At 44.8% G+C, this 16,287-nt stretch overlaps 1 protein-coding gene across 4 annotated transcripts in view; it reads left to right on the top strand.

Moving 5' to 3' along the window:
• The window catches only part of LOC147455506 (transducin family protein / WD-40 repeat family protein), a 207,026-nt gene that overhangs the window by 27,774 nt on the left and 162,965 nt on the right, over positions 1–16,287 (top strand). For all 4 annotated transcript variants that reach the window (XM_086514270.1, XM_086514269.1, XM_086514268.1 and 1 more), the window contains exons 2-4: positions 1,146–3,530; positions 3,615–3,740; positions 3,930–4,407. In XM_086514270.1, coding sequence (XP_086370396.1) covers positions 1,146–3,530; positions 3,615–3,740; positions 3,930–4,407 — 2,989 coding nt within the window. The remainder of the gene's footprint in view (positions 1–1,145; positions 3,531–3,614; positions 3,741–3,929; positions 4,408–16,287) is intronic.

Below are 16,287 nucleotides of genomic sequence, written 5' to 3'. Positions count from 1 at the left end.
GTTGTAGTGGATCTAGCTACATCGCTTGCCGTGGTCAAGGGGCTTTGTAGATGTCTCAAGCATGTCATAAGAAATCAGTAGACTAGCATTGACACACTTAAAGTTGAAGGTGATTGGGTGCTTCCTAATTTCGAGAAGACTAGATTGAGGAAGATCAAGGGTAAGGAGAACACGAGATACTGTGGGTCCCTTCCAAGTCTCGGAAAAGAAAAATGAGGTATGCTTTAGACTGAAGTTTTCAGATACTTGAAGGACTCACAATGCTTTTCATATGTGTCTACTACGATCTTTCAAGGGACAAGTGCCAAAGGATAGGGATTCAGAGGAGCTCCCTGATGTAGAAGAAACAGAGGAGATTCTTATACCTTAGAAGATCCTAGCGCACAAGGAAAGGAAAGTGAAGGGTGAAAATACTTGGTCAATTCCAAGAACTGTCTTGCTCTTGATGCGATATGGGATGGAGGAAGATGACTTGGCAGATACTCCTTAGTTGTGAGAACTTGAAGGCTTTTGGTTTCGCTGCGACCATTCCAAAACTGCATGTCGGTTCAACATTTTAGTCTAGTGCCTTGTGTGTTGCACAAGAGGGGAGCCACTCACTCCTTTGTCGTAGATCAAGACAGATTGAGAGTAGAGCCTACCATTGCAACTTTGGGGATACTGATGTGTTGGCGATCCTCTTCTTGGTGACTACTATTTGTATGTATGTTATACCATGAGATGTGATGTTATGGTTGGAATTCCAGTGTGTGATTGAATTGTTCGAACAAGTGGGAGGAATGGAAGCATCTGAGGCTGGTGGAGGGGGAAGAGGAGCAAGTTGAAGGGGAGGGAGCTGCTCGATGGGGCCATGGGAGGGAGAGGAGAGGGGAGGGGCCAATGGTGGGCTGTGGAAAGGGGTACGCACAGTGTGAGGTGAATGCCTACATCTCCTCTTCAGTGCTGATGAACGATATCTTCAATCATTCTAAACGATTTGGATTGGTGTTGTTGAAGTGTGATATGTTTTACCCTGTTACTTCCAATTTATTGGTCAAACTTTTAAGGACTTTGAAGAGCTTGCCACTATCACATAAATTTGTTTGAATTTATTTAGAGAGCCTAACTGAGGTATCTAAATGCTAGTGTTTGCTAATTTCTTGCAGATTTTCCTCGGGGATGGGTCTTGGCTGATAAGCTGAGGCATACTTTTAAAGTCTGGAGCTTTGGATGGACCGAGTCAGGGGATGGGTTGCTTTCAGTAGGCACAGAGGTTACTATGTGGAAACAGGATGAGACTGGCTGGCGTTGCTTATGGACATCTCCTGTTATGCATCCTCAGGTATTTGCAGCGGCAACGTGGTCTGCCAATGGGTTAGCTGCAACTGCAGAAGGCAGAAACAGTCAAGCGGATGACAGCAATCAAAGCGCAACAAAAGGCAAGGCGACAGTGTGGTGGTGGGAAGATAGTCTGGGATTGCTAGAGTCTGAGCTTGTTCATCCAAAAGAAATTGTGTTTCTTCAATGGAGGCCATCAAAGGGACCGTTAGGTTTGAAGGAGGCTTTTCGGCCAGTCCTTCTAACTGCATGCAAAGATGGTGCAGTACGGCTGTGGCTAGAAATAGACAGTGGAAGAGCTAGATTAGATAAAGCTTCGGGAAAGGATGTATCTTCAAAGCACCTGAAACCAGCTTATTTTGTGAGCGCCGTCATAGAAGCTGAGCAGTCCCTTCATGGGGTTTTAGGAGCAGATGTCTTTGTAAGCTGGCCTCTTCAGTGCAGAGCCGAAAAATCAAACAGTACATCTGCACGTAGTAGCACTGCCATCACAAAAATGAAAAACTCTGGTTCATGTGAGTGGTTAGTAGGTTTAGGTCCTGAGGGTTCTATCTTCTTGTGGTCTGTATTTTGCCTTGATGATATATACCCTCCTCGATGCCCTCGGATCTTTTTGTGGAAGCAGGCTAGTGGAGTATTGGCTATTCCTCTTCCACACGCAGGATTTGATATCAGGCAGGTGTTTGTAAAAATTGTTGCACAAAGGTTAAGCAGTAGATTAACAGATCCACCTTTCACTCTGGATCTTTTTTATACATCACAGCCTACTCTGTTTCAATGGTCTCGGATATGGCCACCAATTATTGCCTTATGTGGAGATTCTTTAAAAGAGTCGGAATCCCCAGAAGTAGATACCCATGAGAGAGCGCCAACAAAGACTAAAAAGGATGTCTGGGGTGTGGTCACAGAGAATTTTAATTTGCACGGCCATTCAGATAATATCATCAGCATTGCTGTACATCCGATCAGTTTCATAGGGCTTGTTGCCACAGTGGATAGTCAAGGGCACATTTGTCTCTGGTGTACCTCATGCTCGTCGAATAAAAGGTCAAGTTTGTTTTCTTCAGTTTGGAGGCCCTCTGGTGAATCAGTTGTGGCGCTGGAGTCCAACATCTTGACTTGGTTGCCAGCAGTGCTCTCGGGAGGTCAAACTGTGTTGCTTCTTACTCGTGCAGGAAATGTTGATTGTTATTTGATCTCAGAAGTACAGAACACTATTTATCGTGGCCAACCATTGGCAGTTAAACTGCTTTGTAGTCTCAATCTAGCTGTACGTAGTCCTGAACAATTTTTGGCAATCTGGGCTTTGCCATTTAGTGTACAAACAAAGAATTTTGTGATAGTTGGGTTAGGAAAAGCAAGTGGTAAACTGGTTTCGTGTGACTTGCAAATCATTGAAGGAGAAATCAACTCTCATGACAGGGATCAAGATCCTTCTGACCAAGTGGGTAATGGGATCAACTTACTGGTAAAAAAATTTTCAAGTAGAAATTTCGGGGCATTGGAGTCATTTATATCTGTTGCCTTTCCCCCTGTAAGTTTTTTGCCCTTTCTTCAAACACACTCCAATTCCATAACTTATGAGCCTTTGGATTCATCTCATTTTTATGACATTGCTACTGGTTCTGAAGATGGTGCTCTAAGGTTGTGGAAAAAAGATGCTCAATACTCTACAGACAATTCTGAAGTTGCTATCAAAGATGATGTTTGGCAGTGTGTGGGCTTTATGAAGGTCAGTTCAGGGCCTGTGACCATGATTGCTATCGGTTGCTTTGGTCTGAAAATGGCTACTTGGTGTCCAACTTCTGTAGATACATATGGTGAGGGAATTCTTATATGGAGCATTGAGAGAGTGAGCGACAGAGCCATGCTTTACCTGAGTGACAGAGTCTCATTAGTGGGGAGCCCAACTTCAATGCAATGGCTTGACCTTGGTAATGGAGGATCATTTTTGGGATTGTTAATGCAGACAGAATTGCAAGTTTACACCGAGTCACGTGTTTTTGACAAAAGACTAGAATCCTTTGCACCAAGCAAAAATCAGGAACAGCAATCTTCTGAACAATTCTCTTGGCGCTTGTTGGCATCTAGAGCATTATTTTATAGGACATCGTGCTTTTCCTGGGGACCAAAAGGGTCACTGCTTGTGACATTCAAGGAGCATCTTCTTGTCTATGATCTGGCCGACGTTGTGACAAGAGTTCAGAATCAAGGTGCTTTAGTTTTGAGACATCACCTTCAATCTTTAAGAAAATGTGTTTATTTTAATCTCCTTTACTGGTGGGGTTGAACTGCAGTGAACTTGAAATATTTTCTGGGATCACAGCGGGATCACACTTGGAGCCTTGTTACAGCTGGAACAATACTAAGCAGTCCACTACCTGCGTATCATCCAGTGGCAATGCTTTATCACCTTTATACAGGTATCATTTTTTCTCCTCATAAACCCATATATGCCACAGTGCAGTCATGCATGTGACATGATGCATCAGCATGAGGATGGGCCATTGTAGTAGTTTGTGTTTGTGAGTTGTAAAGGAGTGATTTAACATTCCATTTTGATCTTTGTTATCTCTTAGAGCTTTACTCAATAAGTTTTGGTTGCCTTCAAGGAAATCATCAGCGAGCCAGAGCGTGTCTTGGGTACCTACAGCAGAATCTTTCAGGACTGTTTTCTAGTACCCAGGGTGAACTTCCCTGTGGCGGTTTACTTCAGATCTATAGTCCAGCTCAGTTGCTAGAAATCTTCCTGAAGGAGGTTAAATCAGAAAAGAATGATAGAAAGACAGAAGCAGAATTTTTGAGCTGGGGCGCTGGAAATGCCAGTGAACTCGAGGATTATGCTGCAAGTTTTAGTAGAGTGAGTCTGGCAGGGGATGACATAAGTAAAGCTGACACTCATCATGAAAGTGAGACTTCAAATGAGCTGAATGTAGAGAAGCTTGAATTTCTCCTTGCAAAATTTGCGGATGGACTTGGTTTAAAAGAGGAGCACAGAATGCAGCTATTAAATGTAGCAGATGTGCTTGTAAAAATGGACTCCGAATCCAAGGCCTTGGAGTATGCAAGTCTGGATCGTCCAGGTCAAAGGTAAGAAAAAAAGTGTTCTGCTTCAATGAGTAGTAGCTTAGTGGTGTGTAGATTTCTGGCTGTTTGTAGTTATGTGCGTACTTAAAAGATAGTGTACGTGTGTTCAAGTACTGCTCTTTTGTACTCTTTCCATAATATCCAAAGCGTGTAGAAAAAACTTAGTCTGGTTGTATGGGCTTATGTGTGTGTACACATATTGTAAGTGCGGGCATGTGCGTGCACGCTCGTGCATGTGCGTTTTGCGAGATGATTCACGATGTTATTCCCCCACTGGTCGCCCAAATGCATCTTGATCTTGATATTGCTTGGTATCGTTTCATCATGCACGTGCAATGTGTGATTCAAGATTATGGCAAACACTATGTGCTTCATTTAGGTGGAGATGTTGAGGATGCCAAACATGTCTATCAAGAGCTCCAAATTTTTGCTAATATGCGACCATTAATTGAATGCGAATTGACAACGCTTTGTCAGGCTCGTGTATGTTTGCAACATAATGATAAATGCAAACTAGATAATGGTAGACTCACGCTTGACATCGAGCGTTTGTGGATAAGGGATGTGCCTCAAACAAATTTTTAAGCACCTACACCATTCAAGGGCCTCTCAAACCATCAAGAGAGTTATACTCCGGCCGGGCTCTTGGAAAACCTCAAAACGTAATGCCATGGCTTCACACTTTGGGAATGTATTTGCAGCTCCAGCGCTGGCTTCTGCTGAAGCTCATTATGTGCGACAACTTTTCTTATTCGCGGTGCATTCAATTCTCTCGCCTCAAGATGCACAAGCAATGGAGGTGGATTTTACTGAAAATGAATTGCACTCGGCGCTACTTCCTCCTGGGGGATGGCGTTCCCCTTGTGGGGATGGGCTCACTGTTGGCAACGTTGCCTCCTCAGTGCTTTTTTCTATGCCATTGCCACTCACTCGTTGTTGCATCTGGATCACTTGATTTCGCTTGGTCGTCTTCACCAGTTGCAATTACTCTCTGAAAATGACTATTTATGCTGACAACTCGTTGTTTATGCCTCCCAATAACCAGGATGACATGCGAGAGATTATGTAGTATTAGATACTTGCGGTAGGCATTAAGGTCAATTTCTCAAAATCCAAACTCCCGTCTCTTATTAATGCACGTGACTGGCATCATCTTTTGTGGCTCGAAGATATTTTTGATCCACATGTGATTGTCAGACACTTGAGGTATCCTACTGGTTGGAAGGTAACTAATACTCACGAAGTGGATTGTGTTATGCAACGCCTGAATGTCAAATAAGAGTATTGGAAAGTGTCCATATGGCCATTACATGTTTGGCTTTGTATTGTCTAGAGCATCATGATGGCTTATATTTAGTTCTACTCGCTCATGTTTTGATATTTTATCTCATTTGTGGCGCATGTAGTAGGAAAAGTGTGTCGTGCTTTCTAGTGTGGGTGCTCCTCTGTGCAATATGTGATTGTCAGACACTCGAGGTATCCTACTGGTTGGAAGGTAACTAATACTCACGAAGTGGATTGTGTTATGCAATGCCTGAATGTCAAATAAGAGTATTGGAAAGTGTTCATATGGCCATTACATGTTTGGCTTTGTATTGTCTAGAGCATCATGATGGCTTATATTTAGTTCTACTCGCTCATGTTTTGATATTTTATCTCATTTGTGGCGCATGTAGTAGGAAAAGTGTGTCGTGCTTTCTAGTGTGGGTGCTCCTCTGTGCAATATGTGTGAAACCTCACTCCAACAGGAAGTAGCGAGAGCACTTGTAGCAAGAAAAGTGTGTCCGCTCTCTATTGTGGGTGCTCCTCAGTGCAATGTGCATGAAACCTCATTCAAATAGAAAGTAAACACAATAGAGCAATGGAATGAGCAACTAACAGACTCAAAACACCATGGAACTCAACTAACTCATGGAACGAGTATAGACTCTGGTTGGCAGCACTCTCAGCTATAAGCCTAGGAGTCATAGGTACAATGGGGATGTCGAGGCTCCAATGTGCAGGGAGGGTGTAGACGTGCGGTGCTAGACACAAAACATACGATGCTAGACCATAGAAAGTAGATGAAGCGTGCGACAACTAGAACCAACTACTCATAGATACAATCATAAGGAGCCAGCAACGGCTAGAAATATATCCTTGATAGTCCAGCTACGTCTATCTCCAAACTGTGGTGGTGGTGATCTGGCCATGGTGTCCACTAGACCACCACCCATGTCTCTGCCCCATATCACCCACGCGAGAGTCCATCACGAACCCCAGACCAACTATAACTAAGTACCCGTTCTATGCAAGTGACACTGTAGCCTTGCTACAACGTGCTTTGTTTGTTATCAATGGAGAAACTTTGCACTCCGAAGCGTTTTGAGGGGCTGGATATTTTGGACCTTCGCCGCCACCCTCTTGCGAGGAAGGCCATGTTGTTACCTACTCTTGCACAATTGTCTTAGCCATGGACACTCATGATTGCCTCACTATGTAAGCAAGTTGCCACTTCCACCATAGGTCACTGGCAGACCTCCCTCTGGGAGATTGTATTTGGCAAGATAATGACTCATATTTCTGGTTGTGCCGTTACCGTTACCGCTCACCTTTCATGGCATGGCAGACAACCACCAAATGGGAATTCACTATGCTTGGAAATCATTCATTGGAGTAGGGCATCCTCTCTTACTCTTGTTGATTGGTCACCACTCCAGACGTACTTCCCCTTTCTTGCCGAGGCATACACACGGTGGCTGATGTGGTTGACACGTTTAGGAATATGCTTTGTTCTTCTCAGCCAGCAGCACGATTTGGTTTGGGCGTGCATTATTGTTAGATTTGGAGCGCGCTTGAGCACATGCTGGCTGTTTTCGTGCCCATTCCGCCACTGGCCAATGGATGTTGTACGTCGGATTGAACTTTATAAGACAAACTTTTTGTAGCCATTTCTGACCGTAGCATTTATGCTTCTTTCCTGCATGAGTCTTGGCTGGCTGACCATTGTAATGCGCTATGGTCTCCACATAAATTTGATAAATGGTGGAGAGAGGCTCTTACCGCAATTCGGAAGAGCCATTTGCCTCTGAAGGAACGTCTATTCCTATGGCGCTGTTTGCTGGGAGTTCTCCTTGTTGGAACTCTCCTTATTGTGCGTCACATTAGCTCTTCTCGTTGTGCTAGATATTTACGTATGATGAGGCTGTCAGCCACCTGCATTGGGATTGTTGCTTCACCGGGGCCTACCTTGACTGCATATCAGCGTGTATGCGCCTTTGCTTTTCCTCTGTCAGCAGCAGACACCTGCATTGGGATTGTTGCTTCACCGGGGCCTACCTTGTGTCACAAAGTGATGACGTGGCGGATAGCAAAAACCCTAATTTCTGCCAGAAACCCTAAAATTCCTGCAAACCCTAATTTTTGCCAAAAACCCTAAATTCCGAAAATCGCGGAGGCGGATTATTATTAAAAAATAAAAAAAATAAAAAAAATGAAAAATGATGAGCGACGCGAATTTTGCTTTTGCTTTTAAAAAAAAAAAAAGAGAAAAGACTCTCTAAGAGAGAGAGAGAACTGATGCTTTTGATTTTAAAAGCTTTTGGGGCTCTGCTTTTGGGCATCCCTTGTAACCTTTAAATTAGTGGTGAGGACCTCACTTCTCAGAGCATCTGGACGCAGAGTCTGAGAGTGAAACCCTAACCGCTCTCTTGTACTTTGATGATTGATTAATACAAAAAGAAATACCGAAAGGGGCGCCAGTCTTTGGGGCCAATATCTCTAGGCACGGAACTCCGCCGGGCCAGTGCAAATCTATTGTGATCTGTGAATTGTTTTGAAGTGGTTATTTGGTGCTGTCGCGGTTGATTCTTGACTTGGAGTGTCCAAGTGCGTTACAGTGGTATCAGAGCCCGATCGATTTCTCTTCTACGGGAAATCCGATCCCCGAATTTTTTTTTCCGCGGCACCTATGGCTTCAGGCAATGATCAGTCGACTCCCTCTGCATCTGGAGATGCGGGTTGGGATCACAACGAAGATTCAGGCAGAGAGTATGGCCCGCCTTGGCCTACTTAGGTGGAGCGGCGAGAGATAGAGCGTCGCCTGTTGATCAGCGATGCAACAAAGATGATGCTCAATTTTGCCAAAGACCCGAAGATGGCAAAATATATGAACCAGACCTCTTTGGAAGAGGTACAGACGGAGTGGCAGAGAACCACAACACCACTCCCGAAACCCGCTCTCAAGAAACCTTCTGCCTCCAAGAAATATACGGAGAAGGAACTGGAGAACGTGGTTAATGCACGGATTCCTCAGCTTTTTGACACGCAAAAGAAAGCCAAAAAGCACGGCAAAAAGCAGATGAAAGGCATTGACTTCCCGGGATATTTGGGTCGTCGGTCGACATTTGACAAGGCAAAGAAATTGAAGAAGCACGTCAAGTTTGAAGACCTATCCAGTTCTTCTTCTTCCTCTTCTGACAGTTCTTCTAGCTCCTCGGATTCGAGCGAAGAAGACAGAAAAGGTAAAAAGCGAAGCAAGAAGCAACGCTTTGGAAAGGGCAAGAGAAAGGCAAAGAAGGCTAAATCTCGCCCAGAGACTGACAGTTCTACTGAGGATTTGTCTACAGACAGCTCAGATTCCGATGACGGAAAGTTTTATGCGAACACGAAGAATTTTTACAAAGCCAACCAGTATGACTTTCTCAAAGATAAAAGCAAGAAAGTCCGAGAGTTTAAGGCAGGTGGCCACTCGATCAAGTTTGATACTTTTCAGGATACTCAGATGCTTCGAAGGCTTTGTCTTTTATACAGCAGTTTGACATCGCTTTCGCGGGAGGACGCTATTCAGAGCACTCCAAGATTCGGAGAGCTGCCTCTTACTTTAAGGGGAATGCTCGTACTTGGTGGTCCACGCTTCTATTAAGCAAGACTGTGCTAGTTACATGGCTGAAATTCAAGAGGCTTTTTATTTCTTCTTGGTTGACTCAAGAGTTTGAGCAAGATATACGAGCTGCTTGGAACCATCTCCGGATGACCAAGAGCGATACAGTGAATTCTTATTGTGAAAGATTTTGGAGCTCTTTTCTACCCACCTCTTCATTCAAGAAGATCTCGTTAAGAGAACAGATTGAGCGGTTTACCTTGGGTCTACCTACAGAGATCCGAGATCACTGCTTGGAACAGAAGTCATCTTCTATTCACGAGTTGATGAGTCATGCGAAGCGGGGCTTTGCCATTCACTCTGGCAGTCTGACCTACCCCACAGATGAGGCCATGACACAACGAGCCGAACAGACTTCTGGGAATGAAAGTAGAATGAAAAAGAGCAACCCAGAGAAAAAAAAGGATGCACGACCCAAGCTTACTCCTGAAGAGAGAGCTCGCTTCATCAGAGAGGGGAAGTGCTTTGGATGCGGGGAACATGGACATATTTCCGCGAAGTGCCCTGATACGGCACAGAAAGATTAGCATGATAAAAACGACGACAGGTCTAAGAGTTCGAGAGCAACTGAGGAATGTGGTAGAAAAGGCAGATAGAAAAGCAGAACTGGTACCACATGGCGTGGGACCTGCACCGAATCTAATGAATGAAAGTACAAACTTTGCTGCTTTCGGGGCAAAGCGAAGGATCAGGAAGCTCTTTTGAAGGAGCCAAGGCCAACTTCTTTTCACTTGGAATTGGCGGCTCGATTTGGAACTACGCCCGACAGACTGACGCCACAGGCGGAGGTAGTTTGACTGGCACCCGGATGGGATGTTTCCATTACACCGAGCATTGGCAAACTTTGTTTGCAATGACAGGGGTGTTCAGGGCACGCGAGTGACGTTCTACTCGGGATCCCTTGGTACCACAAGAACTACGCCGTGGTTGACTACTTGGCCGAGAAAGCGACTTTGATAAATGAAGGGCTTAGAGATTGTACTTGAAGAACTTCAGTTTTCTTACTCATTCTTTTGGGAGAACTGAACGATGGATAAAAGTTGAATATGTTTTGACCTGAAGAAAAGAACGCCAAGATTTTTTTCTCCACGCTTATGCCGATTGCTTTTGAGAGGGCCTGAAGATCATACCATTGATCTGATATCTGGAAGCACGCCACCGAATCGGCCACCTTATCGTGTGAGCCGAGTACAGAATGAAAAGATTATGAACTCAGTGAAAGACCTCTTGGAAAAGGGTCTTGTCCAGCCTAGTACTTCACCGTATTGCTCTCCAGTGTTGTTGGTTTTGAAGAAAGACGGATCTTGGAGAATGTGCATCGATTATAGCACTCTCAACGAAATCACCATCAAGAACAGATTTCCGATTCCTAGGATCGATGATATACTCGACAGGTTACAGGGATCCTCGTGCTTTAGTAGGATTGACTTGAAGAGTGGATATCATCAGATCAGGATAGCGCCAAGAGATGTCTACAAGACAGCTTTTCGGACGACTTTTGGGTTATTTGAGTTTTTGGTGATGCCTTTTGGCTTAACCAATGCTCTTGCGACATTTAACCGGATGATGGATAGGATTTTTCGAGAGTACAGGCTATTTGTTGGCACTTTCTTTGACGACATCATTGTTTTCTCCAAGAATGAGGTAGAACACAGAGATCATCTGCTTCAAGTCTTTCAGGCATTACGAGATCACACATTAGTGATTAATGCTACAAAAAGTGAATTTTTCCTACCAGAGATACATTTTTTGGGACACATTGTGTCAACAGCAGGAGTGCAAATGAACCCGGCCAAGATAGAGACTATCCGTGATTGGCCCGATTTGAGGAATGTCCATGAAGTTAGAAGCTTCTTGGGACTGTGTTCGTACTACAGGCGGTTCATACGAAAGTTTGCAGAGGTTGCTTCCCCTTTGCATACCTTGACACAGAAAGGAGTACCTTTTTCGTGGGGACCCACAAAGGTGACTGCCTTTTAGACATTGAAAGAGAAATTCACTACAGGACCAGATTTGACTTTGCCGGACTTGCAGAAGTCATTTGAAGTATTTTGTGATGCTTGTGGTCGTAGTCTGGGTATGGTCTTGATGCAAGAAGGCCATGTCATAGCTTACGAGAGCCGTTTGTTCTCTAGGCCGGAGATGACAGCACAAATCTATGGGAAAGAGCTTTTGGCGGTTATCCACGCTCTTACTTAGTGGCGGCATTACCTACTCGGAGCGGATTTCACTGTCTTTACAGACTATCAGAGTTGACGCTACTACTTCTTGTCATAGAAGCAGCTTTCGGAAAAGCAGATGCGGTGGACGAACATCTTGTCATAGTTCCACTTCCAGATTGTCCATGTGCAGGGACAGAAGAATGTGGTGGCAGATGCTTTGTCTCGAAAACCGTTGGTTCTGGCTATTTCCGCGATACATCATAGGAGCTTCGAGGATATGGTCGATCAATATGCCACAGATACAGATTTTGCAGATATTTTCACACGGATACGGAATGGGGAGACAGTAGCTGGATACTTCCTTCGGGAAGGCTACTTGATGAAAAAGACTATGTTGTGCGTTACACAGCCGTTGAGGGAAAAGGTTATGACTGATTGCCACTGTCCACCTTTTACGGGTCACCGCGGCATTGCTACCACCATGAAAGGGGTAGAGAGATATTTCTTTTGGCGGAGACTGAAGAAGGATGTGGAAGAGTTTATGCGCAGTTGCTTGGTATGCCAGAAGGTCAAGTTTGACAGGCATAAGGCACAGGGATTGTTACAGCCTTTACCCATACCCACCCGCCCCTCGGAAAATATTGAAATGGATTTCATTTTTTTGATCTCCCGAGAATACAGAATGATCACGATGATTTTCCGATTACATGGCACGCCTGAGACGATTGTCTCCGACAGAGACCCCAGATTTATGAGTTTGTTTTGGAAGGCAATTTGGGAGAACATTGGCACGCGGTTGCACTTCTCGTCATCGTTCCACTTGCAGACTGACGGGCAATCTGAGATTGCCAATTCAGTGATTTTAGATTTATTGAAGTCTTGTATCTCGCATCAGAAGACTCAATGGGAAAAGAACTTACCTTTGGTGGAATTGGCCTATAGTAACACGATACACTCTTCGACAGGGAAGACGCCATGAGAGATTGTTGAAACTGCTGCGAAGGTTCCATCCTTCCTGAGCACGAAAGATTAGAAATTTGAAGCGGATGAATACTCGCGAGATTTGGATACGGCTTTTGCCAAGGTTCGCGAGACTTTGCAGGAGTCTCAAGAACGACAGAAAAAGGCAGCGGATCGCCATCGTCGCGACTGGAAACTGAAGGAGGATGATTGGGTGCTCTTACTTTTGAGAAGGCACGCCTAAGAAAGAAAAAGGGAAAGGAGAGGCTTTTTCCAAAGCTTAGTATGTGATACTACGGACCTTTCCAGATTACTGACAAGATAAATGATGTCTCCTTCCGATTGAAACTGCCAGATACTTGGAGGATTCACAATGCATTGCATGTGAGTCTCTTGAAACCTGTTAAGGGTGATGTGCCTGATGATGGGGAGCCTGATGAGAAACCCGAAGTGGAAGAAAACGAGGAGATCCTTATTCCTGAATAGATTTTGGCACATAACGATACGAAGAAAGGTAAAGTCCGAAGGCGGTTCTTGGTTTAGTTCAAGAACTTTCCTGCATTTGATGCGAAGTGGATGGAGGAGGAGGACCTAGCAGATACTCCTCGGATTGTGAAACTTTACCTCGATGTTTTGGTTTAGCATAGTCTACTCCAAACGGAACCCAGAAACTCAGCTTGGCCGAAGATCTGGTGCAGTGGGATGCACAAGAGGGGAGTCACTCCACTCCTTTGTCAACAGATGCCTCGATTTTGATACTAAAGTCACTGATGTCTCTTTGAGCTTCAGGGATACTGAGAGCTGACAGTATTCTGCTGGATGACTTTATGAAATGGAATTCCTGATTATGATACTGATTTGTTCTTGACTTCTTGTGAGTGCAGGAACTGATAGCCGAAATGACTGCAGCATTTTGGTCTGATTGATCTCGAATAGACATGGTTGCAATAGGGGTTAGTCAATCGGACATCGATGAGGTCCCGATTGGACCTAGATGTGATTGCTAGCTACATTGCCGATAAATCATGGTCTAAGATCCGAATGAATGTTGAATGTCATGTGATGTCCTGTGATGTCTGGTGATGTCGTAACTAAGTCAGACTTTGTAAATAATTAATTTATTTACGAGAAAAGAATTATCTAATTAGTTGTGTGCACACCAGAATAGACCTAGCAGTTCTAAGGCCTCAGGTGAGCCTAAATGCGGGCTGGAACACCTCAGAGGGACCTTAGCAGAAATTACCCTGAAGCCCTAGTGATTGGGAAATCGGGTCTTCAGAAAGGGGTAAGCAGTAGCCTCAGATTTTAGGCTCAGAAAAATACGCGCGTCAGTACAAGCACATGAATGAGATGGGGTCCTTAGAACAGTGACCCTAAGGCTAATAAAGCTAATAAAGCCTTAGGGTAAGTTTCGTGAAATTAAATTTAACGGTCCGTGCCCGGGCGGACGGCTGGACAAGTGTGAACAGGTAAAGGCGGTGCACTGCCCATGCGGCATTGCGCCGGCAGACCTTTGGTGTTCTCATAAAAGAATCATTGGTAGCAGTTGTTAGTTAGTTGCACATTTTTTTTTATGAGCTAGAAGTTTTTAAAGTCAAAAGTTGAATGGTTTTTAAGTTTTTAAAGTAAGTGTGCCAAGTGGCACACTTACCAATGCAAACTAATTCTCTCTCACTCTCACTCTTACCCTCTCTCTCTTCCTAGCGCCCCCTCTCCCTGATGGCTATTTAGGAGCCCCCCCTCGCCCATTTTCAGGGCTGGCAGTGCACCTACCCCCCCTAATGTGAGCGTGCTCTACGCGGTGGAGCCCTCCATTGAAGCTTGAGAGCAGCCCCTTGCGACATATGTGGTAGCCTTGTGCTCCCATTGTCAAGAACAAGGGATCTCACAGTCATAGACACCTTCTGGTGAAGTTTCATCGCGAGAAGCTGCCGTAGACGCTCTCTTAGCAGAGTGCGGCTGCTGTAATTCTCTGTTTTCAGCCCCTAATCACCTAGATTAGGGCTGTTTTCAGCAGATCAGCCATAGAAATTCTCTTCTCTCTCCTTATCCTAAGTCTACATCATGTTTGGCGCGATTCCATCGCGAAGAAGACCTCTGTTTCGGCGTAGGGGTGTGCACAGGTAAGAATTTCAGGTTATGTGCAGAAAATTACAGCAAGCATGTGCGTGTGCATTTTGCTTGTTTCTCTTTTGTGTTCGATGCATGAATGAATGAGCATGAAGGCAACACATAACGGAAGATGGACTCTCCTCTGTGAGAGCTTCCGATGAGCTGTTTCGGAAGATAGACTCTCTTTTCGAGAGCGTCCAACCAGTCTCGCAGAAGAGGGGAAATCCCCTAAGCAGTAAGAAAGTGGAAACACTTTCTCAGTCAGTAGTCAGAATAGAACAAAAGAAAGAATAGAGGACGGGCGTATGCCCCGTTCCTCTGCTTGTAAAGATTCTCCCTTAGTAATAAAGATATTCTCTTTATGGGGGGGGACCAGCCCATCTTCTGGTCCCCAATGAAGTGTCAAGTTTTCTCGCTCCCTCTAATTCTCTTGAGTATTTGAAGTGCAATTAAACGTCAGTTTACGCTTCCGTATTTTTGTGACAGTGGTATCAGAGCAAGGTCCTCTCTCTCTTCCTGAAGGGATTGACGACTCTTGGCAGATGCAGAAATGGGAGGACGCGAGATAGAGTTATCTCTCCTTCAACAGCAGGTGGAAGAGTTGCAGAAAGCTCTCTCCCATCCAGAAGTCCAAAAGATTCTCCTTACTCTTGAAAAAGGGAAGGAGAAAATGCCGATGGGGTCGTGAGAAATCCCGCAGAACCCAAAGGCGCCACAACCAAGGAAAGATCCTTTGATTGGAACCTCCAGCATGCACGAGAGGCAGAAGAAACCTCCAGAACGTCATGTGCGGTTTAATCCAAAAGTTCAAGAGCAGGATCCCCCTGATTCCCCTCAGTTCTCTTTTATGAAGGATCTGGAAGACATAGTTTCTCCAGAAGACATGTTTCTCGACGATCCGTCGCAGCAAGAAGTGCATTCAAGGGAAAGGACTCCTGTCCACAAGGAGTCTAAGCATAGAAAGAAGGAGCACCATAAGAAGAAACACCATAGGCAGAAAACATTCAAGTCGGGAGATAAAGATGTGAAATTCGACACCTACAATGGACGGCCTGATAATGACAAATCTTTGGCTTTCATCCGCCAATTTGAAGTTGCATTTGCAGAAGGGAATTTCAAGGAAAGATCCAAGCTTCGCCATGTCAGTTTGTACCTGAAAGGCACCGCCAGCAATTGGTGGTTAACCCTTATCCTGGAAGATCGCAAACCCCAAGATTGGATTGCCTTCAAGAAGGAGTTCTACGCACAGTTCCTTCCTCTAGACTATGAGGAAGAGGTAAAGAAAGAATGGGACCGACTTTCACAGTCAGAGAACGAAACTGTTCCACGTTATGTGGATAGGTTCTGGGACGTTCTCTTGAAAGTCACTCCATTCAAGAAGATTGACGATTCGGAGAAGATGCGCAAGTTTGAAGCAGGTTTGCATGAAGCCTTGCAAAAGGCTATGAAGCTTTACCCTCGAGGTAACTTGCAGATACTTATGGAATCAGCCCGCATAGCTGATGGAATACATGACAAGGGTACTCCCAGGAAGATGGAGCAAAGCACTTACCATGCTAAGCAGAAGGCTCTCCATGAGCAGCCTACCTCTTCTACTTCTTCTCAAAAGAAGAAAAGAACCGCCTCCGAAGCAGAAGCAAAGCCAAATCAGCCCAAGAAAGGGAGATATCTCTCTCCTGCTGAGTTGCGAACATACATTAGTGAAGGAAGATGCTTCAAGTGCGGACA

This window comes from Adiantum capillus-veneris, chromosome 6 (genome assembly GCF_014529385.1).
Source record: "Adiantum capillus-veneris isolate H3 chromosome 6, ASM1452938v2, whole genome shotgun sequence".
NCBI lineage: Eukaryota > Viridiplantae > Streptophyta > Polypodiopsida > Polypodiales > Pteridaceae > Adiantum > Adiantum capillus-veneris.
Note: the sequence above shows the minus strand (reverse complement) of the source record. Positions and strands in the feature narration are given on the sequence as shown.